The 26,343-nt window shown below is 35.9% G+C and overlaps 2 protein-coding genes across 10 annotated transcripts in view; both read left to right on the top strand.

Moving 5' to 3' along the window:
* The first annotated feature begins 7,757 nt into the window (after positions 1–7,757).
* nccrp1 (P1, F-box associated domain containing) lies at positions 7,758–10,795 on the top strand. Its single transcript, XM_079870881.1, has 6 exons — positions 7,758–8,068; positions 9,005–9,091; positions 9,327–9,423; positions 9,761–9,856; positions 10,248–10,386; positions 10,471–10,795. Exons 1-6 carry the CDS (start codon positions 7,924–7,926, stop codon positions 10,618–10,620), a joined length of 714 nt encoding a protein of 237 aa, XP_079727007.1. The 5' UTR covers positions 7,758–7,923; the 3' UTR covers positions 10,621–10,795.
* Positions 10,796–11,388: 593 nt separating this feature from the next.
* Positions 11,389–26,343, top strand: part of slc8a2a (solute carrier family 8 member 2a) — a 29,471-nt gene continuing 14,516 nt past the window's right edge. For 6 of the 9 annotated variants that reach the window (XM_079870877.1, XM_079870875.1, XM_079870873.1 and 3 more), the window contains exons 1-2: positions 11,526–11,576; positions 19,107–19,281. The gene's annotated coding sequence lies outside the window, so the exon portion shown is untranslated. Of the gene's footprint in view, positions 11,577–19,106; positions 19,282–26,343 lie in introns of all 9 variants that reach the window. The other 3 variants (XM_079870871.1, XM_079870878.1, XM_079870872.1) reach the window with 3 other exon arrangements.

Genomic DNA, 26,343 nt, shown 5'->3' with positions numbered 1-26,343 from the left:
TTCTTACTAGGTACTATTTTTGAACATGATATAAAATCATAGTGTGCAATAACATGGTATACATTTTTGCAAAGTGGACATGGAACATGTAAACATGGAACCACACCAAAGCCTCAAAATATCTGTGTCAAATGATGGCCTGTTAAAAAAACAGTCATCAAGTGGTGTAAGATGCATGGTTGGGTAACTGCTAACGAACTAGAATGTTGTTTAGGACACATTATTACACATACAGAATGTGGAAGTGGAAGTGAGACTTTGACTTGAGAATGTCTTTCGTGGAGTCTCTATGAAGAATTATATGTTGCGTATATGTGTCTGTGGGTCTGGGGAGGCCAAGTCATCATCATGTTCTGTAGTCTTGGTGAGAGTAGCAAGTTAACAAGCAGTGGCGGCTAAGAATATACTTGGCCTTTGGAAGGGCAGCAGGTAATCTGAGTCTAAACACTCCATATGACCTTCAGCCAAGGCTTGATTTTAAGGTAGAGCATGTATGCATGTCTGTTCTAGCTTGTACTTTTTTGCACAATTTTGTTTTGTCTCCTTGGAATGAATCACTTCCTGCATACTTCATTTGTCAATAATTATAATGAATATGTGTAAATATGCGTGTGCTTGCATGCCTGTACAGGCGGTTGGGTGCAGTGGAATGAGCTGAAGGTCTCACAGGTCACCTGGATGGTGTTACATTTTATTTTCAATTTTATTTTGGTAGGAATGAAATATGCACAACAGTATGCACTAATAGTGTCTAATTGCATTAAGTAAATTAATTTACTTCAATTTTTTTTCTATTAAATGTTTGGATAGTTTTTTCAGTTGAGTCTGAGATGTGAGAGAAGATATAAATATGAGCTAATCAACCAATACTAACCTGTTATGCTAACCAGGAGCAAGTTGCACAAACACAGCCACTATGTTAAAACTGAGTCTTAAGAACTGGTTCGACCAACTAGCAATAAGCCTTTTAAATAAGTCTTTTTCAGATTCAAATTAGACCAATCTACATTTTTATGCAACTTATTTTAAAAATTAATGATCAATTAAAAAGAAATAGATGACTAATTTAAAACTAGTGTCAGGGTTTGGGTAGGAGGTGGAAGTAGCCTAGCGAGGACTCAAGTGCAGAACAATGGGTCTTTATTAAGCATAAAATTAAAACAAAAACTACACCAAGGGGGAAACCATGGGTGCTTCTCAATATCCCTCCTCGTCTCCTCACTCCTCCATCCTATGACCCGGAAACCGATCGAGCTCAGCCATCTTGAAGGACATCTCCATTCTCTAATTGCACCGACCGCGAGGAGGCGAGGATCGAGGAGGCTTCCTGAGGAGTCAAGAGCGAGGATACACGGGTGTATCCTTTGCGGAAGTGTTTTAATCGACTAAACGTGACGCACGTAAATTCTCCTCCCTCTTCACATCGGCCACAATAATTTTAATTTGTACTTTACCTTTGCAGTTTATATAAACCACACATCTAACATATTTCAACAGGGTATCTTGCTTTATTATTATTTATTATGAATTTCTTAAATAACCAAACTTTAAGACATAAGGGCAGATCCTTGAGTGCTGCTGATGACGCTGTGAAATGACGCTCGAGTGATCAAGTATTCCAATGTATGTATATATATATATATATATATATATATATATATATATATATATATATATAAAAAGCTTTTATTCGATTCCTCCATCCTCATTTTCTTTCCTTGCAGCCTTCCCTCGCATCCTACAGGGGGTGGAGCTGAGAAGCGAGGAAAGGAAACGAGGATGCACAAAATGAGAATCGAGAAGCACCCCATGACTCGACTAGACACTGCAACCACAGAGAGAATAAATAGGTAGCAAACAAGTCAGGTAAGGAGGGAGGGAGGACAGTTGGGGCAAATTAATCAAGCCATGTGCTCACACCAAACATAAACGAGAAAAATTTGTCAAAAATAACAAAAACAAGAACATGGCAAGTAAAGCAAATCACAAGCCATGTGCTCACACAAAATGAACATACATTCATTATGTATCACTCATAAGCCACGTGTTCACACAAAACATGACAACATGAAAGCACACACAGCTAGTGTAAAACACAAGATGTGTGCTACACCATACGAAAAAACATGACATGAAAGCACACGGCCGATGAAAACATGAACCACGTGCTACACAAAACACAACAACTTGTAACCGCACGCTCACACGACAAGCTCATCCTGTGCGCTCACAACAGAGGACAAACACGCGGAGCATGAATGTCCAAATCCCGACCATGATCCCGACACAGAACCGAAACCAAACAGACAGATGTGCCGTGATCCAAACACCACGCCCCACACAGTGCTTTACTCAGTGAGTTACCATCATTACTCCAGTCTTCAGTGTCACATGATCCTTCAGAAATCATTCTAAAATGATGATTTGTTTGATTGTTGAATGTTGGAAACAGTTCATATTTGTGTGGAAACCGTCATTTTATTTTTTAGGATTCTTTGATGAATAGAAAGTTCAAAAGAACAGCATTTATTTGAAATAGAATATTTTGTTACATTATAAATGTCTTTACTGTCACTTTTGATCAATTTAATGCAACCTTACTGAATAAAAGTATTCATTTCTTTCCCAACATTTTTTTTTATAAATGCTTACTAACTGCAAGCTTTTGAATGGTAGTGTATAATGCTACAAAAGTTTCTATTACAGATAAATTTAGTTTTTTTAACTTTCTATTCATCAAAGTAAAAAAATTCAACATTGATAATAATCATAAATGTTTGAGCATCAAATCATATTCTGAAGGATCATGTGATGAAGACTGGAGTAATGATGGTGAAAATTCAGCTTTAATCACAGAAATAAATTATATTTTATTGTATTATTATTTTAAATTGTAATAATATTTCATAATATTACTGTTTTTACTGTATTTTGGATCAAATCAATGCAGGCTTGGTGAGCAAAGATACTTTTGAACAGTAGTGTACGTACGTCCAACAGAATGATTCTAGCTTTATTTAGGCTACCAAAGTAGTATTTACCCTAAAAACAACTGGATGATTGATGTGACACTGTGATAACAATGTTTGTTCCAAAAGACTTGATTAAGTGCATAAACAAGTTTAGGCTATTAGATATTAAACATATAAATTGTGACAAAACAGGCTGTCAGTCTTTGTGTTGGTGGGGATTTTTCAACGATTTCAGTACATACGATTGTTACGTAGTTACATCCAGTATAGGTGGCAGGCGGCGGCAAAGGACTGTTATGAATGAATAAGTCAGTCAGGAGACTATTCAACCATTTCAGTGAAAAAGGCTGTTTTATTCAGGAACAAACAATGCTATGGCTATCAATGTCAATCATTGCTATTTCAAGAGTGAAATGCGGATGTAATTCCCAAAACTTTGCAGCATGTACATGGCCATTGGTCCTAGCAGCATGAAAAACAAGTTTTATACAAATTCTGAATGGATATTAGAAAGCACAGAAAGCGTACAACGAGCGCTCCCTTTATTATTAGTAATTATTATTAATTAGTATTATTAGTAGTAGTAATTATGTGTGTGAGAATATTCTTATAACATATGAGGCATTTTTAGCCTGGCTTCACCTGTACATGTGTTTAAAGAAATCTACACTCGAAATATAATGTAATACAGTTATTTGAAACTCAGTTGAATAGTGTGCAATCAGTTTGCATATAAAAAATACTAGTTTACTTAAACTGTATTCATATGTAGGCTATACTAAGTTCAGCCATTAATCATAAGCATCAGATTGTAATTTATATCAATTTCACTGATTGAGTTCTTTGCTGAGTCAATGCAATACAACCCAGAGAGAGAGAGACGGAGGATGAGATGGAAGGGGGTTGAAAAGAGAGAGAGAGAGAGAGAGAGAGAGAGAGAGAGAGAGAGAAAGAAAGGAAGGAATAAATTGATATTAATTACTATTATTTCTTTATAATAATAAAGAAATAATAGTATAAATTACTTAATTATTTCGAGTGTAGATTTCTTTAAACACATGTACAGGTGAAGCCAGGCTAAAAATGCCTCATACGTTACAAGAATATTCTCACACACATACAGAGAGTGAGATATTCCCCTTTCATAGTAGTGCGAGTCTGCTAATGAACCCACAGATAATTATTCTAACACCATGGTTTATACAGATTCACATCTTGTGTGACTGTCTAGCCACTTACATAAGTACATAAGGAGTGTATCAGTGTACATTTGCCATGTGTTGTATGAAATGCAATATGACTGAGTGTATTAATTTGCAACTCAGTGAGGCCACTAGTAGACAGTGTGCCTGACTAACTCAACATATTATTTACATAATTACGCAGGATTTCGCTCTCTAAATAATTTAAGTGCATATGAAATACTATAATCTTTTTTGTAGATTTTGAAACAAAATTACAGCTTTATTTGTGTATTTATAAAGCTTAGTTAAAAATTGACTTTAAAAGATAGAACATTTGTGAAATTTGTTGTGTATATTGCTTGGTGAAAATATTGAAATCATAATTATTTTAAGCTATATCCCAAATTGAAAATGTCTGAAAAGTGTATTACAAAGAATTTACAAAGAATTTATTTTAAATTAATTTGTTTGAAGTATATGCTTATTTTCCTTTCATTTCTTTTGTGAACATTCTTTTTCTCACTGGCTGGATAGTGTAGCTGGTGGACTTTCCTCATGAAATGAGTTAATGACTGGACGGCGATTGCTGGTTTACCACATCCGTGTGATTTTACTGATGTTTGTGTGGCTTCAGTTGCATGTGGAATGTTGTTCTGAGCTCAGACCGCAGATGAGTGTGAATTAAACCACGTAAAGTGATGAGTTCCTGTTTGTGTTTCAGAACCTGTAGATAATCAATTCTATAGCCGCCAATCCTCAAAGACAGAACAACCAACAACTCACCCTGATGGCCACCTCCTGCCACTGCCATCTGAAAACAAGAAAGGGGAGAGATGTGAGGATTATGAGAATGTAACATAATCAATAAGATGAAAGAGTGCATCATTAATCATTTATTAATCAATAAATAACTACTGATTTAAGAATTAAATAATGAGGAAATTTTGTTGAACTACATTTAAAAGCACTGACAATGCATTCATATTATCCAGATCTTTTCTCAATACATAGTTTGCTTTTAGATAACTGTTTATGTGTTTTATTTGAGGTTTATATAAGCTATATTTATATTTTATTCTAACAATACCAGCTGAGTATAATTGGCTTTTGTGTCAGTAATTGCTCAGAGAGCAGTAATATTTTGTTTCCTGTTGTGTTCTGAGTTGGCTATCACAACAAAACGTGTCTGTGGTTCATATGATTTTGGTCCCTTTTGCTCTCTATAGAATCTCTTAAGCTTTAACTCTAGAAAATGCACCAACACATTTCATTAAATACAGCCTGCAGAACTAACATCGACTCTGCTGAGTGAGTTGTGACATCATTGAGCAACAGTAAACTGACTTAACACTGTAACAATGTGACAATGTTCAATTCTCTGGATTGCTTGTTTAATAGATGATTAATAGGGACGGGCTGGATGTCTGTGGGAGCAGCTGGTTTGGTGTTTTTCTTCAGATTATTTAAAAAGTCCCAGGCCTTTGTTTGTTTGGCAGGGCTCAGGATTTCAGCTGACAAGGAGGTTAGATGTTAAGTTATGTAATCCATTTGAAACAAACCACAGCAACTGACATAGTTGTGGTTGAGAGGGTCATCCAAAAGTGTTTTTTTCCGATGTTAGCTAAGGATAAGTGAGGAAGAAAATACATCAGATTTGTGAAGATTCATTGTGGCTAAATGCATTGTCAGTGCTTTTAAATGTCTCGAGTTTGAACAAAAACCTCTAGCAACAAAATTTCCTATATATATATATATATATATATATATATATATATATATATATATATATCAAGAAATAAGCAAGCCTCTTGTCAAATATCTTCTCTGAGACTTCATAGATTGTTCATGTATTATATAAATTAATCATTAGTCATTGAGGCTGCAAGTGTAACATAGAAAAATACATTATTTTAACAAATAAAGCTTTATTTTAATTAGATAATTTCACTGTTTAATATAGATTTGTTTCATTAACATTTTTTTTAATTATTATTATTGTTTTGTTTTGTGTTTTTTTTAATCCAGAGTTTATGCATGTGCATTTCCAAGACACTGCACATTTATTTGAAAGATTTACTGATGGATGTGGCTGATGCATTGAACCCTGCTTGTTCAGGCAGCCTTGGACTGAACTTTAAATCTTTGCTGACATGATAAGCTCTTGATGTTGTCTTTATGGGTGTGGTAGGCCTACTATATAGTTCACCACCTGTGTGCTGCTCATTAACTATATTATAGCACTCCAACCTATTAGTCTTTGAGTAAAACAAGGCCATCAATAACGAATGAAGTGACTGAAATAGGCTATTCTTAACTCATAAATAATTGCGTTCTATCTTATTGTCAACTCTTTGCTGTGTGTATTGGTAAAAATGGTAACACTTTAGAATACTGTTCCTTCATTAATGAATAATTACACAGGAACAAACGAGTAACAAATTATTAACATTCTAGTAACTACTATTAACTAACAAGAAAATCTGATTAACAAATTAGTAAGTAATAGCGCTCAGATGAATGTAGTAGTTCACTATTAGCTAATCAAGAACTACTATTTTTTTCATACCTCCCAGAGAACTACTATCTACAGCAGGGTTCACCAATCTCGGTCCTGGAGGGCCGCTGTCCTGCAGAGTTTAGCTCCAACCAGCTCCAACACACCTGTTTGAAAGTTTCTAGTATGCCTAGTGAGACCTTGATTAGCTGGTTCAGGTGTGTTTAATTGGGGTTGGAGCTAAACTCTGCAGGACATCGGCCCTCCAGGACTGAGATTGGTGAACCCTGATCTACAGGTTCATAATTAACATGAATAATGCATAATTTATAATAAAAGGTGATGGTAACCCACTAGTAATGACTCAAGTATTACTACATCATTCTAAAGGAACTACTAATTATTTGGATCAGTATTCTAAAGTGAAAAACATGATAACTACCTAATATTGACTGAAGTCATTGTAAGCTTTTCAGATTTTTGTAAGATTTTGAATAGCAATTCCTTCCAATGGATTTGGTAACACTTTAGTCATTACTAGTGTGTTCCCATGATCTTCACTTTAGAATACTGATCCAAATAATTAGTAGTTCCTTTAGAAAGATGTATAGTAACACTTGATTCATTACTATCCAAAACCTTACAAAAGCCTTAAAAGCTTACAGTGACTTCAGTCAATATTAGGTTGTTATCATGTTTTTCACTTTAGAATACTGATCCAAATTATTAGTAGTTCCTTTAGAATTATGTAGTAACACTTGATTCATTACTAATGGGCTACCATTACCTTATATTAAACATTGTGCATCATAAATATTTATTAACCTGTATATAGTAGCCTAGTTCTTATAGTCTTCAGTGAGGTATGAAAAATAGTAGTTATTGATTAGCTAATAGTGAACTACCACATCCGACTGAGCGCTATTACTTACTAATTCGTTAATCAGAGTTTCTTGTTAGTTAATAGTAGTTACTAGAATGTTACTAATGCATTACTCATTTGTTCCTGTGTAGTTATTCATTAATGAAGGAACAGTATTCTAAAGTGTTACCGTAAAAATGATCAAATATCAAGTCTCAAGTATCTTGACACACTATTCATGTTGTGAAACAGAGGTGGTCTGTAGTTGGTGTGACTCACTTCTGATTGTGCACTGGAAAGTAGGCTCTTGCACAAGGCTCCTCTGAACCAGTTTTCTGGGTGGGGCAGACCATAATAAAACACTTCCCGTGTTTTTCGGTGCGTGGCTGACTGCGAGGGAGACAGTGTGAAATGGCGACGGACTGGAAAAAGAAGTGCGATTCGCAGTGGCAGCTGGGGGCTCACGGTGTCCCCATGCCCGCCAGCGTGGACTGGAAATCGGTGTACGAGAAGAAGCCGTTTCAGCGCAACCTACTGAAGAACCCCTCGCCTTACGGTAATGACGTCACACAGACGTGTAACGCTGGCGCTGCTAGCTCACAGTGTTGATGAAATCTCTGCTACTACTGGAGATCTCTGCTTGAACTTTGTTGTAACTTTAGAATGTAACACTGTTATGTTGAGATGGAGTGGAGGGGAACGATGATGTTGGTCTAGTTAGTTAAACTATAGCGGCGACATACACACTGCTGTGTCTCATTGCTCAGGTTGCGCCCTGAAAAGTCACTATTAGGCTACATTCCAAAGTAGCCTAAGAAAAGAAATTATAGGCTAGTAATTTACCCCACACAACGAATAATAACATGCAATTTTACAATGGTTACTTTTCTAAAATGAGATATCCTCGATGTTTTGTATTAGCCTATGTAACGTTAGGCCTATTTTAGTTGTTATATTGTTGTTATTGTTAATTAAATCAATAATTTTATGTAGCCTATAGGCCTACTTAATTTTTCCAAATGGATTGCTGTTTTAGAATAAAATGTTCCCTATGTTTTTAAAGATACAGAGAAGATATACAATTAAATGTATTTATAAAATTCACAGGGCTAGTTGGTATAGAGTGGCATTACCTTTGTAGTAACAAAGTCATGTTTCATGAAGAAGGCAATACATTTTATTTAAATCTAGATGGGGATGATTGATAGTTGTGTATGTAAAAGAGAAAGAAGCTGCTTTCAAAGTATTGAATCTGTGCAGCGATGAAACAATTTGCCTCCCATACTTTTACATGTGGCCTATTTAGTACTGCAAATGTTGCCCTTAAATTATAGCCTATGGATTATATATGGATTTATATTATTTGCCTACAAGGATATTTTACATATACACTTGAAAGACAGTATTTGCAATTACATTTTACTGTAATAGAAATGTAATATTTTCATGCAAATCTTTTGAACTCATCTTTTTTTTCTTGCTCAACAACTAGGTGTAAACCACACCGTGCCACCACCTGAACCCCATCGGTCGGGAATGCCTCCTCCTCCAGACCGGCCACCTCAGTTAGAGCCCGATGGTGAGTCAGCAATCAACACAGTAATATATTTGCTGCCTAAAAAGCTCACCACTGCTGAATATTACATCCAATGCAATGGAAATTTGTTATATTATATCTGACATTTGACTAGAACATTAATTGTTAATTGGTTGAACTTTACACCCAAAACATTTGCCATTCTTAATATCTTTGGTTTCTAATTAAAAAAAAAGATGATGGAGAATTTAATCTTGTACCTGGATGTTAATTGTAGGCAATTTCTCTGGCTGGAAAACTAGTACAGAAGTTTTGCCATACGACACTAGTGGAATACCCGCCGGGGTTGTGGTCTGCCAGCTGCCTCAGTACAGGTGAAGCCCAGATTTGTGAGAAAAATGACCTTGTCTCAAAAACTTATAAAAACATTTGTCATGTTCCAGTACAATAGAGGTGATTTTATTTAGTCACTTGTCATTTAGCAAAAACTTTCAAGAAAAAAAACAAAACAATATAATTGTTCCAATAACTTTTTTGTAACTTAAGTAGTTTAAATGCAGTAGGACCCCATAATTGCAATACATAATAAGTGTTGCTATATGTCTTTGTATTTGAATCAGATATTAGAAAGACATTGGCTTGTCAGTTCGTCAGGGTAAGCAGAAGGTCATATATTCTGTCTGATATGGCCTTTGTGTATCTTTACCTCAGGTGGTTTTCTCTAGAGCAGCATGTGGACCTGAAGGCAGTGGGTCTGTGGGACCAACTTCTGGATGAGTTTCAGCCTGAGATAGTCATTGAGGACTGGTGAGTTATGAACTAGTTATATTTGCAGTTTACAGTAATTGCAAACTGAGCTGCAAAGAAGAGTTAAAAAATTATACTGGATATCAGTTAAGCTGTTTTAACAAAGTTAGCTGTTATGCAATCTATCCGTGTCCACACATTCGAATGTTTTACAGCTAAAGAGAAATGGACAAAAAGCACAAATGAATTTGAATGAATTTCTGACTTATCTGAAAATTTAATCTCTGACATAACTATATATTGTATTTTAGAAACAGTTGCATTGTTGCAATTGCTACATATGTCATGTCTGTGCTGGTCATAGTGCTTTAGACATTGTCGTTTCAGCCTAAATGGCAGCTTTAATATGCCCTTTCACTTTTAATGTCTGGGTGTTTCCCTTCATGTGTAGGTATGAGGAAAGCCAGCTTCATAAATCTATCTATCAGCTCGATGTGAAGCTCTTGGGTGCTGATGCTAAGACAGTCATCAAGCATCATTCATTCAACCCTGAAGAGAACCTGGAGGACTACTCACACACCTGGAAAAAGGTAGCACACACGCGCATATTCATACATTTATATTCATTCATTTTTTTATATACATGTGTCCACATAACATTTGAATGTGTATAGGTCTCCCATGTATTCTCCAAGTATGGGCCCGGGGTGAGGTACATTCACTTCCTCCACAGACTGAAGAACCAGTTCATGGTTGAATTCTTTAATACCAAAGTCACAGGCAGCTCGATTATTGTCAAGACCAGCAAATCCAGTGTGAAATAATGCAACACATTAAAATAAACAGGTAGGAGTTGATGCATCCCTGCCAGTTGATGTAGACTTTGAGATGTAGACTATTTAGAACAAAGCACTATAGTCTCAAATGCTTTATAAATTGACTGCACTTTCATAAGATGTATCCAGCAGCTTAATAATGTAATAAAACATTCCTCATTCATTTTGTGACACTGTTTCTTTCATGTATTCACAATAGCACTAGATCCACAGATAGTGCTATTATATTTGAGTATTTCAGGCCAGCAGATGGCGCTCACTCATTGCAAATAAGACACTGTGAAATTGATAATTGAGAAGTAATTTCTATGAAAATACAATAGTTACTACAGTTATTTTTACTACTGTAAAATCATAAATTAATATGGAATCATCTCTCTAATTTAGAATCTAGAAATTTCTGTTTTTCTTGACAGTGGCTGTATTTGTTTTTTAGTGACAGTAAACTGGTAATTTATTGAAAGGGGAGTTAACAAACAATATGTAACTATTTTTAATAACTATAAATATATTAGTATGCAGGCTATTAGATAACTTATATAATAACTACTAACATTTGAATAAGTTTTACCTTTTTTTAACAATTACTGTAAGAATAGCTAAGAGTAGCCTTTTATTGAATATATTTCTATTATAAATAGCTTTATATTTGCTTCGGATTTGGGTGATTCTACCCTCAGGCAAAGGCCAGCCAGTGTTCAGGTATTTTGAGAGGGAAACGCTTTGACGCACCAATCAGAGCGTCGCGTTGAGCTGTTGAGCAGTCTATCGCGTGCTGTGCGCGTGGAGGATGCGCGCATGTTTGGGATGCTGGCACACTTCAGGACAGAAACAGATACACCACGAAAACTAATGGCGCGATTCTCCTGAGCTCTCGAAAAGCATCCTCTACTGCCTCCGGTCATGTCCGTCCCAACCATTCCAGGTCTGTCATAGATATTAAGGTAAGTTCTGTTGAATAACTTTAATAAATCACACTCACTTGGGCTTCAAATGAGTCTACTTTATTACTAGTGTTCATGCATGCACATTGGTTTACTAATTGCCACCACTACATCTGTCAGTACCGAATACGCTCTTGACAGCTTCTTTGCGTTTGGCATCATAAACCGAGGAATGAAATGAACTCTTTATATGTTTGCTAGTGTTTAGCTGTCTTTTATACTGTTACCTCATAGAGTCGCATCTGATAGCAGTCGCATGTGCCTCAGTCTGTGGCTGTTTTACACAAGTTATTAATGAGCCGCTCAACCTTGTGTCTGCTAGGTTTCTTTTGTATTATTTAAGAGTCGATGAAAGCTAAAAAACGAGAGTCGTTTTCACCCTACTCAGGAAAAAGAGCAAAAGGGCAGTTGCTACCTTGAAAGAGTTATTTCTTTTGGCACTGACCCTTAAAATTACTATTGTTGGTGTAAACGAATGTAGTTTGATTCATTCGTGTCAAATCATAATAAATCCAGTTTATTTAGATGTTACCATATAGGTTACGTGACAACATGCTGTGGGTATATACATACAGCCCCCCTATTGGTACCTCAAACCCAGAGATGGCCTGAGATACCCCCAGTCAGCTCACTGCTTGCCTTTTAATCAATTAAAAATTCACAGATAGAAAACAGAGATAGATTGAAGTATCTTTTTCAATCCATTCACTTGGCAGTATATTTCAAGAAAGCTATATGTGATCTAACAGTGAACTTAATGTAACTGAAAATGCAATGTAAAATAAGCAGTTGTTCACTTGAACAGATCTTACTTTTAAAGATAACTTTCTTTGCCTTAACTTAATGTATTCGGGTTGATTCAGTCTTTTTTGATTTACAATTTTTTACTGTAAATCATTTAATTTACCTTTTGAAGCACATTTTTGCAGTGCTAATTAAACAATTTTTGTGATGATGCGAGTTTGAGTAGTGTGAATTTATGTTTTTTTTTTTTTTTTTTAGGATATTTTGCAGACCAACCCCCTCAATCCCCTTGAATAGCTCAATAGTTTTGTTTTTTTTTTCTTCTTTTTTTTTATTTCCTCTCAGTTGGAGGATCTTGTGTCTCACTGATAAAGTGGTCTGTTAAAAATTCCTACAGCAGAGTAATACTTAAAGTCTTGGATTACATGAAAGTCACGTTTGTCTGGTGGAAGTCTGTGCGCGGTCAAAGTGGAACTGATTAAACGGTAACCCGTCTAGCTCAGAAAAGGTGTTGTCTTTCGAAATGGAAAAAAGAAACAGAATATTTAGTTACAATGTGCGGTCAGTCAGTAACTTGGATAAATGTGACTGCAAGTAGACCGGACACATGAATGAGTTGTGGTGAGGATGATGATGATGAAGGTTGAGTAGAAGTGATTCTGCCCTGAAGACTGTCTCTTTACAGAGAAAGTGTGGGTTCAGGTCAATACAAGAGTTCAGTTATCTTAATCACTTATACTTTCACTTACTTATTCTAGTTAATTAATTATAACATTCTCTAGTCCCAGAATCTGCAGTCCCAAATGTCTTCCATTTTCTTGTTTTGTTTCTGAGAAAATCCTTTAGAGCACTCACATGGAAATACAAGCAAAGCAGACTATTCAATAGCAGCATATCTCACATGGTCACACGTGTACACACACACACACACACACACACACACACAAAAACAGGTTAAACTCCCTGGGATGGAGGGGCAATTCTAAACAGTAAAGTATCCATGAAGTTGTGTAAGAGACAGAAACATGAGACTCAGCATGTGTCCAGTATTTCAGACCATCTTTTCAGCAGCACATTCATACTGTAGACATATACCATGAACAAACTGAGCCAAAGATGTGCATTGATGTTTCTTGAGCAGCAAATCAGTAGATGATATCTGAAGGATCATGTGACACTGAATGAGGACTGGAGTAATGATGCTGAAAATTCAGCTTTGCCATATCACATGAATAAACTACATTTTGAAATATATTACAATAGAAAAAAGTTATTTTAAATTGTAATAATATACTATAATATACTATATATATAATAATAATATTTTTTACTGTATTTTTATCAAATACATGAAGGTGTGGTGTGCATAAGAGACTTTCAAAAATGTACTATCAACCCCAAACTCTTGAACGGTAGTGTGTATGTGAGAATGGTGATGAAAACTTAATATCTCCATCCATTCTTTCCTTCCAAAAAAGTAAACCAACAACACTTTATTAATATTTATTTATAAACACTTTAATTTAAACTAACGCATTTTGGTGCACAGACCTTCAGCAGAGTTAGGAGAAATAAAGAAATCCTTTAAATTAAATTTAAAGCAACTTTAACTTAACTTTAATAAACCTTTAAGAACAGAAAAAACCCAAAGTCCTCCTTCCTCTTCCCGATATTGTCAGTCTTTTTTTCTAGCAGATGATTTTACCTCCTTGGTCAATGGAAAGGATTTATTTTCACCCACTGTTAAGTTTTCTGATGAAAACGTGTGTGCCAAAACACCCCAGTTTTGAGATTAATAAATACATTTAAAGAAAGTGTTGCTGGTTTACCCTCTCTACATGTGTTTTGCTACTTCCATGCACCTTGTTTGGTAGTGAAGTTGCACAGTTTTCACAAAACCATTCTCTCTCTTTCTCTCTCTTTCCCTGTTTCACACACACACACACACACACACACACACACACACACACACACACACACACACACACACACACACACACACACACACACACACATTCCCTATTTCTCTCTGTTCAGGGCTGTAAAGTAGGATTTAGAGCACACAGTAAAGTAGCACAGCCAGCCAGGTGCTTTTCTGCTCTTTGGACAGGTAATGCATTGCCTGCAGAATGTGATACTCTAGGAGTGAGGTAAGACTGAAATGGTGCTCTGGAGAGTTCACCTGCACTGGAGGAATATGGACAGAAGGGATGAGTGAAGGGTTATGAATAAATAAGTACTTAGATGGTGGTTCGGTTTGCATAAAACACTCAAATACATAATAAATATACATGAAAAATATGATGTTCTGTGATAGAATGTGTATTTGCACTGTGATTCACTATGTTTGGTATTGTGGAAGAAGTGTGTTTGTGAGAGTAAGTGATTTATGCTTTTCTCTTTACTCTAGATTTGTGCTCCTCATGTAGATATGATTGTCAGGAAGAGTATTTAATGATAATCACCTGATATTGGACATTCAATTATTTCTGCCTATTTGTATTTTAAGATGTAGAACATCATCTACAACTTAAAGAGATGGTGATAGATTATGGCAAAAAAAAAAATTGCTGTGCATATTGTAGTGATAACAGAGCTGTGAAAAAAAGTAAATTTCTTGAAAAAAGTATTTTTAACGCTACGTTGATATTTGTAGTAACACAAACTTTATTATATAACACCTAATCATTCATATATGTGGATTATAACTCACTTTTTGTCATTTTTAACAATGTAGTATAGACTAATTAGACTTATAAAGTTGGCCAGAATGTCAGCACCCTTACTGATAATAAAAACAACAAATAATAATAAATAATAATAATAAAGTTCTTAGATATAGATTTTTAAGTCTCTTATGCTTAACAAGGCTGCATATTGCATATTGTGAAATATTATTACAATTTAAAATAACTTATGTTTTAATATACTATTTTAATAAACCATTTATTCAGTGTCATATGATCCTTCAGAAATCATTCTAATATTAACATTTATGCTGATTTGGTGTTCAAGAAGCATTTTTATGGAAGTAAAATAATGCCAAATGTTTTTGAAACAAAAAAGCCTTTTGAATTGCACTACTTGAAAAAAATATGCATTGCATTAACCCTGCTTGCATTTTAATGCATTGTATTTTTAGGGCTTGCATTTTTATGGGCTGAAGTTCAACATGGTTGAATATTTAAGCTGTGAATATTTCAATTCAAAACATTTCAAACACATTTTCATTATTAAAAATGAAATAATCCATATTCACCTTTCATATTTCGCTTCCAAAATATTCAAACTGTTTAAAAATACAACATATATTTTCAACAGGCAATTTTCGGTCCATTTTATTTCACTTTGCAAATTCTCTTCCACAAATTCAGTGGTTCAAATTTGACAGTAAATTCAACATTGACATCCAGGAACTGCAGGAAAAGCAGTAGATTACAGAGCATACTCTCCATCTGCTGTTAGTCGACCTCACCAGCAGGGGGTGCAAAAGCGCGTGTTGTTGACGAAGACCGAGCAACAGTCAGAGCAAGCCATTCATTCATAAAAACTAATTTACTGCAATTAAGCATGCATTACGTTTTTGTGATGATTATCTGGGTCAGTATATATGTGGAGAAGATGATAAAGACACAAAAGCTGTGTGTATGTTTCATTCAATAACTTCATTGTTACTTTCCCTGTGTAGTCTACATGTTATCAGCTTTCATGAATGGGATTATAATCAGTTTCCCTCAATACCTTATCATACTCAAGGATTCCCCTTCCGTCAGGACAAAACGCTTAACGTAGCTTAATGGACCAATACAGTGATATAAAAGACCAAACTCGCACCTTATTGGGGATGTAGGCTGTACTATATAGGCTACAGGCAAGCAGATGGACTCAGAATATGAATTTAATGCGCAAAGTTTCATGCTGAGCATTTCCCAGTGATATACTGGTATAAAATCAACACTTGATCAATTAATACTAACACTTTCTCTTCTATTCTATATAAATATATATATATATATATAAGTATGCCTACATGTAGTGCATTAGATTAAACTGGGAAGGGTCATAGCACTTAGAAACATGTACCAATGTTATGTGTAACTTTAGAGATGGTCCCTAAATATGCAAATGTCCAATGTCAAGCCAACTTTATGCCAGTATATCACTGGGAAACGCTCATATTCTGAGTCCATCTGCTGTCCTGCGAGTTTTGTCTTTTATATCCACTGTATTAGTCCATTAAGCAACGTTAAGCGTTTTATATGTCCAGCAGGGGAATCCTGAAGTATTGAGGGAAACCCTAGTAGCCTATTGCATGCAGCATCACCGCAATATAAAGTTAAGGCAACTAAACAACCAAGAGAAATATATGTCAACCTCAAATGTAACATTGGATCTGTACCTCTGCTTCGGGGAATAACATTATAATCTCGTTCACGGTAGAGAAAGATGCATGTAGGCTACACAGGAAAAAATAACCGTCAAGACACTGAATTTATAATGCCCTTTTCACAAGATGTAAAATAAATCTCTGATGTCCCTAGATTGTGTATGTGAAGTTTTAGCTCAAAATACCCCACAGATATTTTTGTATAGCATGTTAAAATTGCCATTTTTTTAGGGTGAGCAAAAATGCCTCGTTTTGTGTCTGTCCCTTTAAATGCAAATGAGCTGCTGTTCCCGGCACAGAGGGTGGAGCTTCAACAGCTTGCACTCACACTGACATGCACTGAAAATTTCTAAAACTTTTAGCCTTTTATGTTCAAACTGGATTCAGACAATGATGGAGAGACTCAAGAAGAGGTGACAACATGTAGAATGCAACAGGACGTTTCTGAATGGTTAGTTGATGAATTTATGTATCTTATGTGTAGTTATCTTCTAGTCATTGATTAGCATATTCTGTCTTGATAATCTATAAATCGTGTTCCGGGGGCGGGGTTTATGTAAATTTTAGCGTTAGTGATGTCACTAACCCGGGAGGAATGTTGTGTAGTCCCTACCAGACGTTTGTTGTAGTCCTTAAAAAATTATTTCTTTAAAAGAAAATATCTCCCATTGCTTTGAACTTTGAGCGTCATAACTTTGCAGATGTTGTTTATGCTCAAACAGCAACATTACACACTAACTAAAGTTAGAAAAGTGAAATCATAATCAACCACCCCTTTAACATAAAACAAATTTTTGCTGTAAATGAGTTTTTATTGAATTTTGAATGAATGGCTTGCTCTAACTGTTGTTCAGTCTTCGTCAACAACACGCGCTTTTGCACCACCTGCTGGAGAGGTCGACTATCAGCAGATGGAGAGTATGCTCTGTAATCTACTGCTTTTCCTCGTTGTCAGCGTTGAATTTACAGTCGAATTTGAACCACTGAATTTGTGGAAGCGAATTTGCAAAGCGAAATAAAATGGACTGAAAATTGCTTGTTGAATATTATAGGTTGTATTTTTAAACAGTTTTAATATTTTCTGAAGTGAAATATGAAAGGTGAATATGGATTATTGAATTTTTAATAATGAAAATGTGTTTGAAATGTTTTCAATTGAAATATTCACAGCTTAAAGGGTACATAACATGCACAGTTTCACCTAATCTCATGTTAATCTTGAGTACCTATAGAGTAGTAGTGCATCCTTAATATCTCAAAAAAGTGTTTAGTTTTATTAAATTTATAAAAGAAAAATACAGCTTTCCGATTCTCTCCGGAAAAAGCCGAGGTCCTGGAGGCGGAGCTATAGAGTCAAGCGGTAGTGCTTGATTTCCAGCAAAAGAGAGAAATCTGATCCAGTTGTACTTACATGAATGGGGTCTTTTATCACTGGGACCACTCCACGTTTTAATAGCAAATGATTTGCAAATCCAGCGTCGACCTGAGCCTTGTTAATAAAACATTCGTCACTGAAATGGCCAGAACACACAACCGCACTTCCTACACTCCGTTGCTGCCCCGGAAAAACAAACGGCATCCACTGTTCCTGTAACACTGGGTTCTTTGGAAAGCTGGACACGGTAAGCTTTCCCTCACATCCAAAAACACACTTTTTTGGAGACATTCTTGAACAAATCCTATGCAGCGCTGGCTGCCGATGATTTCCTGTTGATGTGCGCGGTCTCGTTCTCCTCTGGTCGACGTGCGCGCGGGCGCGCTTTTCCGAGAGAAATGCTCATATAAGGAGTCACTCTTATCTACGTCATTAGATCCACGATAAAAAAAAAACCAGCCGAAACTTGTACCAACCCGGAAGTAAGATTTTCAGCACAGAAATTCTCCGTTATTCGTCCAAAATATTTTTTTAAAACTTTGCCCATGTTTAACATGAGAATCCATCTCTTTAACACTGTAAACAACTCTGAATACATGAAACACCATGGTACCCCCCCTTTAAATATTCAACCATGCAAACATGGTTAATGCAATGCATATTTTTTTCAAGTAGTGCAATTCAAAAGGCTTTTTTTGCTTCAAAAACATTTGGCATTATTTTACTTCCACACATTTTCTAAAAATATTATTATCGATGTCGAAAATAGTTGTGCTGCTTAATTTTTTTTTTTTTGTAAACAAAAAACTGTCACTTTTTTAATGCATACTTGTTGAATGAAAGTATTAATTTTCAAACTTCAAACATTTGAACGGTATTGTGTCTGTACTCTACATTTCATCATTCTATATTCCAGATTGATTAATTTAATGTGTATGTGACATGCAGGTTGTTGTTTACTAAATTACATTTTTTGATGTGCTTCTACCACAGCTTCTTACACAGACTCACTCTTGACTTCCAGCTGCTCTGTTTCAGTGTGGGATGATAATGAAACTGCAGGTTCTGAGCTGAAGCTCTGCAGCTGCTGCTGCTGAAGTCTTGCCATTGCTTTGGCTCTCACACAGAGCTCTACCTGAATCTACCTCCCGAGGTTACCTGAGTCGACCCACCTCAAAATACTACCCCATGAGGCACTAGTAAGTCATTTGAGATTGTTTTGACTTGAGCTGCCTCAACTGCATTTCCATATTCTGTATTTCTGTGAAGAATCTGGGAGGAAATCAAGGTGTCGGTCATCTAAGTAAACTCAACAACATACCTGTACTGGTGCACATGAATCTCAGCCTAAAACCGTCCACAACATTCACTAAAAAGTGTCATCCCACCACAAATATTTAGTAACCCAGACTCGTAGAAGTTTATGATCATGTGTGTCAGAAAGACAAAATGTGATTTAGACAGCATTTGTCTGAGAATGAACGTGTACCTGGTGTGTGTGCTGTGCTAAATATTGCATAACGGCAGTGTCGCGATGAGTGGCGGGTGAAGTTGAGACTGCGGATCCTTCTAGAGTAACGCTGGCCAGGATGAGGGGCCACCGTAACACACACCACAAGACCTGAGCTCTCAGCCTTCCTGCTACAGTCTGATGAGTGTGTATGTATGTGTGTACACATGCAGTCTGGTTTATTTGTCTCTCTGTGTATGTGTGAGCACGTATGCCTCTCTCACATGCACATTTCTGTCGATCTGCTTCACCTTTGTCTTATTTTAGGTCTGTGAGGTGATCTGTTTGTCTCTGTATTGTACATTCCACTTATAGGGGAGCATGTAATATGTAACATGTAAAACTGTAACAGGTTAATCATGTGATTCCAGGTCAAATGATCACACAAGTCTCCGTTCCGAACACTTGATCTAAACCTGTCATTAGTTAACCACCTGATCTTAGATCGATCTGCAATAGGTTAATTATTTAATGCATGGATGGAGACCATGAAAGTAAGAGTAGAGTTTCTCAATCCAAACGCCCATGTTAGTGTGTCAGTCACTTGCACCGTCTTTGTGCATGTGTCCTGGTGAGTGTGTACTCGTGACTGTGTCTTCTTGTGTTTGAAATACCAGGACAGACCCAAGGGCAGCCATTTTTATAAAATAGTGTTGTTAAAAAACCTTTGTTATTTTAATATCAAGAAAATTAACTTAATCTCTTAATCTCTATTACAGTTTTTCTCGATTGCTTAAACACTATAACCAGGCTTTTGAACTAAAATTTCAAAACCATAACGCCATTTATCAAAAAGCACACCCATTTCACTAAACTATAAACACTATTCCCTGTTTTGACACATGAGTCAGATTTGTTGAACTGTCACTGCAAAACTCTACACACAAATCCCTTCATTTCTCATTGCTTAGACCATGTTATCATTTAGAAAGCACTAGCATTCAAAATTGTTCACTCAAGTCAGCACAGCTTCAGCTCAGTTAGCACACAATTACCCAAGTGGAAACTTTTACCCAAGTCAAAATTTAACACACATCAATCAGAACCTTCAATAGATAGATAAAAGGGCCCAATTCAGTTTATTGAGTTTTGGAACAATGGATCCAGAAAGACATGAAGGAAGAGGGATAAGAATGAGGAGGAGGAAGGGCAAGGACAAGAAGACAAGCAGTCTCAGATGAAATTCAAGCCACTCTAGTTGCCCATGTCTTTATCAATGGTATGACTATGAGGGAGGCTCGGCTACGAGTAAGGCCAAATTTGAGTCGCTTTACCGTCGCCTCGAGAACCTTCAGGGAGGAGTGGTGGCAAACAAAATTCTATCACTGAATAAGAGACAAACATTTCCAATAGTCTTTGATGAGGTTTATTTTCTTGCAAGAAAAGGCCAGCAGTCGTACAGTCAGACAGAGTGGCTGCAGAGTGTGACAGTGAAGGGAGGGCATCCTTTCTCCTTTATAGTCTTGACTCCCAGAATGTTATCTTTATAGGCCAATGATGGTATTTTCAACCATATGTGGAACATTCTTAGACGTGTCCATCATATTGTCTCCTTGAGTGGAGGCCCTCCTGTCACGACCAACACTCTTTACCATTCCAATACGATTCGAATTCCATATTAGAATATGGTTTGTGTGTGCTCTTTTACTGTCATATGTTGGTCACACACATCTTACTGTAAGTAAATATAAAAAAAAATTTTGAGGAGAGAGTAAAAAAAAAAGAGAGTAAAAAAAAAAGAGTAAAACAGGAAAAAAAATGTTTTTGTGTGTGTGTGTGTGTGTGTGTGTGTGTGTGTGTGTGTGTGTTTTCTGTGTATGAATAAAAATGTGCCAATGTATCCACTGATTGTGTCTTTTGTGTTCATCATGTGAAAAGGTTTGTGAGGGCGGAACCACAAGCAACATAACTTACCAGTTTTGGAAATGTTGTTTTGAATTTATTGCACCAGTGTTTTAGACTATGTTGTAGTGTGTGTGATTTTGAGGGCTTGTGTGTCCTGTCTGAGGGCAAAGTTTGTTTTTTCAGCAAGAGCGAACGGTTTTGAGTGTAGAGCTTCATTTTGACCTGAAAATAGGGTGTTTGGAGAATTGGGTGAGACGTTATGGATTTGTGTTTATAGTTTTGAGAATACGAGGCATAGTTTCAAGAAATGTGTTTAAGCAATCGAGAAAAACTGTAACTTAATGGGCCTGTAAGACCATGTAACAAGCTGATGTCATATTTAACATACATTAGATATAACATACATACATAAAAAAAAAAATTCTTCATATAAAAAAACGGTCTCACTTCATATTAAGTGTCTTTACTATATACTAACATTTAAATAAACCATTTGATACAATGCATTTATTAAATACATACATGTTTTTGTATTGTACTGTGCATGTAATTACAGCCGTAATTAATTAATTTCTATAATTACTTACATCTATAATAGGCTTTATGCCAAACGTCACATGAACAAACAGGAAAGCTGGTCTCATTGCATCCGCTTGTCCAAGAAAGTGTTAACAGCAGTACTGATGCCGATATCTGTGGACTTTTAAGGTAATCCGCTAACCTTTTATTCGATTTAAATATCTCAATGTTAGTGAGAAGAAAAATAAAAAACTTTTAGATATCAAAATGCATATGCGATGGACATCGGATATGCTCATCTCTGCTCGCTTCTTTGAAGGTATCATGAGTAAACGGCTCTATATTTATAAAAGCACATACAAAAGACCTGAACCGGAAGCGATGCAACCTGTTTTACAGAATATGGAAGTTTGTTGTGCATACACTGTTGACCCTTCTCTTAACCCACCCTTAAACCTAACCATACCACAAACCTGTCCCTGACCTTACCCGAATCCCAACTCATTAGTATCAAAAGTGTTTTGCAATACAACATGAACATAATAAGTACATTGTACCAAACAATATTTTTTATGTAAAAATTATGTAATTAATATAAAGCGTGACCATGTTGGTTGTAGTGTCTTTAGTAACAGTTACAGATGACCATAAGATGCTGATAATTAGGTGTGTGTGTTTGTTCTGGTGAGTAGAGAGAGAGCAGAAGAGAGGGGGGGAAAGTACTGAGATTATTGTGTATAGATACTGAAAGGAGATCTGTGTGTGTGTGTGTGTGTGTGTGTGTGTGTGTGTGTGTGTGTGTGTGTGTGTGTGTGTGTGTGTGTGTGTGTGTGTGTGTGTGCGCGCGTGTGCATGTCTCATTGGCAAGTGCTCCTTGAAGACAGCTGGAACACTGTGTGCTGGACTCACTTTTAAAAGGCTGACTTAAATGGTGTTTTGTTTGTGGGTCACACATGGACAGCTTCAAGTGAAGTTTATTGGCTATGGTTAAGTGTCATTGTGAGTAATTGTTGAGAATTTTATGACCGAATAAAGGTTCAGTAATAACTATAACATTAGATATAATTAGAATAGTGACCGACTTCTACAATACCTTTGAATAATACCTAAGAAAATCTCAGATATAACAGAAATAAAAAGTATCATTGCATAAAATTACTTTTCATTTTTATTAGTTGTGTGTTTGGATTTGTTTTGTTTGTGTAAGTGTTCATAAACGAGAGCATTGCTGTTATTTTACTATACTAGATACTATGGCGAGCTATATTGTGCATTCTGTGAGTGTTTGCGTATGTGACAACTCCAGGTCAATTGTTCCACGTTGTCCATCCACTATTATGTAGTCAAGTCTGTGTGAGTGTGTGTAATCAGTATTGGATGGCAAATACTGAGAGAGAGAGAGAGAGAGAGAGAGAAGGTGTTAAAGCACACTCATGAGAGAGAGAGAGAGAGAGAGAGAAGGTGTTAAAGCACACTCGCTCTCATAAACGCCTCTCATTCCACAGGGCAACAGCTTAGTAGTTGTCAGTCTGCTGGAACAAACATTGTGGCTGAGAATTTAAAATCAATTCATGGAATTTATATTAAAAATCAGATGGATGCTGTAAAGTACCTTAAAGTTTTGGGTCAAATAAGAGTAGTGTTAACGTTACAATATATATTTTTTTAATTATCAGTTTTAATTAGTTAATAAAATAAATGTGTATTTTGGCAAATCAGCTGAAAATGAGGCATTTCCTAAATATGTTGATGTTTTTCTTCTTTCTCTTTTTACCTAACCATCCTCTACATTTTTCTTTGTCACTCTCACGTTTCCAAGAACGGATCCTCTGCCTTTCTCCCTCTATCTCCCTCTGTCACTTTCTCTCTCTGGTGGTGGTAATCTTAACCACTAAGAGGTGCTAACTCCTATTAAGCTGTCAGAGCTCTGTGTGTAAGCCAATCCGGCCAATCACTTATCAGCGGCACTGACAGACTGAAACAGTGTCATCGTGGTAATCGGAGACATTTCAGTTTCAGGCACACGCACACACCTGCACAGAAACATACACACACATAACTGTAACACAGAGTAACACATACTCACTTATTCAAATACACACAAACAAACACACACTGTCACCCAACATCTACAATAACATACAAGACACTTTCATACACATGTACATATGAGTATGTGTTTTAGTTGTAGGGCCATGTGTGATGGGCAGGTTATTTTTGGACAGTGGTGTAGAGTAACACAGCAAAGCTGATGTCCAGGTAACCATAGCGCAGATTAGAAAGTGAAATATGAACACACGGTTCAATCCAGCACGTCACTCTCAATCTCTACCACACAGGTGACGGTCAGAGAAACAATCAGAGGAAAATAAGAAGGAGAAGGAGAGAAATTAAGATTACAAATCTATAAATGGATGTGTTATGTCAGAGCTTTTGGTGCATGGCAGCACTCTATTGAAATTTGTTGTAGGCCTATTCTATCTTAAAATTAAAGTAAAATCTCTTGCACTAAAATATAACCAACAATGATGATGCTGTTGTAATATTTGCATACTAAATAGTAATTGGTCTCGTCTTTTTACATCTTTTGAACAACTGCTTTTCAAAATTGTGGGGGTCTGTAAAATGTTTTAAAAATGTGAAAGAAGTCTCTTATGCTCACCAAGGCTCCATTTATTTAAATTCACATTTATTTGTATAGCGCTTTTCATAATACATATGTTTCTACATTACAGTTTAGAGTAATCTGTTATCAGAGGTGACTGTCTCAAAGTATTGCCCATATGTCAAAAATGTACAGTTCTTAGCTAATATCATGAATTTATTTAGGCAGAAACAATTATCTTATTAAAGCAATTATTACAAGTTGGGATTTCTAAATTAAATGCTGCAGGACCAAAAACATTTATCAGAGGATTTAGAGACCGTGAAGGAGCTGTTACAATGAGTAAGAACCTCAATATCAATCATATTGGGTAACCATATACACCATCAATAGTTCAATGTTCTGTAAAATGCTGCTCTTTTTCTGTATTTGTCAATTCCCTCCAGGAAGGGAGCTTAATAGTTCTCTAAATTGGAATTGTCTTACTTCCATAAAGCAGGGCTGATAAATAAAAGAAAGAAAATTATCCTCTTCTTTATGATTTGTTGTCCTCTTTTCTCTGTGCCAGTGTAGAATTTGGGTGGCTCGCCATCAAATGTGAAGTTTCAGATCACAGGAGTAACACAATCCATAGAACCAAAAAATAGATAAACACAAAGAAGAAGAAAAATTGGCCTGATCACAGACCAGAGCATTCATTTTGTGGATCCAAAAATAATTTCACATCAAAGATCAAAATTACCAAATTAAACCAATTACACATACAAATACCATTTTACAAAAAATTATATATTGTAGTCATTTACCTCTATATTAATAGTTTATTTCTTACACAGGCACAATGGCGTCGGTGAACTGCAATGAAAAAGGAATAACCCCTCGGTTCTCTATGACCACATGTATAACCCTCTTTTAAATTATCCGAAATACAACATGAAAAAGGGAATAAACACTGTTTACTGCAACTAAATAACCATTATTGATGCTGCCGCAATCTTTATGCAGTTTTATAAAAAAATATATATATAATGCGGAGAAAATGTGACTCAACAATAGTCAATTGGCTTTTTCAGATCCTGGAAGGTACGGAATAAATGAACTTGAACACGTTTAACTACTATTTCTGTACACTTTTCAGAGAATTTCAGCTCATGTCTTTCCTCCGTCATGCTCGGCTCTCTCTCCTGTCGTTATACATGCACGCCGACACTCGCAGGATGAGGAAGAGCTCTCGTTGGTCAAATCAATATTCAGCTAATAACTTAAATCAACTTCTTTCTATTTTAATGTTCTTTAATAACTTTTACAATGTTATTTAATAACTGTAGCATTTCTTTTCACCTTTTGGTTACATTAACTTGGATAATCTCCTTTTTAAATAAACAAAATGTTTACGGTATGATGTAATTTTGTAATCGAATTCTAAAGTGATCTATAGTGTCGAGTGCACTACTAAGATCAAGTAAAACTAGTATTGAGATACAGCCTTGGTCAGAAGTTAGAAGTAAGTTTCTGTGCTATCATGGGGCCTACATTTTTCATAGATATCTTTTTATTTCTTTTTTCTTTTCTTTTCCTTTTTGCAGGAAGGAGCACAATTGAGCGGACACAACTTTTTCTAGTATTTTAGACATAATTGGAAGATTTGAAATGGGTCTGTAATTTGCCAATTCATTTGGATCTAGTTGTTGTTTCTTAATAAGAGGATTAGTAGATGCCAGCTTGAACGGTCTTGGGAGAGATAAAGATGTGAATATTGAGAAGAGGTAACAATTCTTCTGC

The sequence above is a fragment of the Squalius cephalus genome (assembly GCF_949319135.1).
Source record: "Squalius cephalus genome assembly, chromosome: 5".
Classification (NCBI taxonomy): domain Eukaryota; kingdom Metazoa; phylum Chordata; class Actinopteri; order Cypriniformes; family Leuciscidae; genus Squalius; species Squalius cephalus.
Note: the sequence above shows the minus strand (reverse complement) of the source record. Positions and strands in the feature narration are given on the sequence as shown.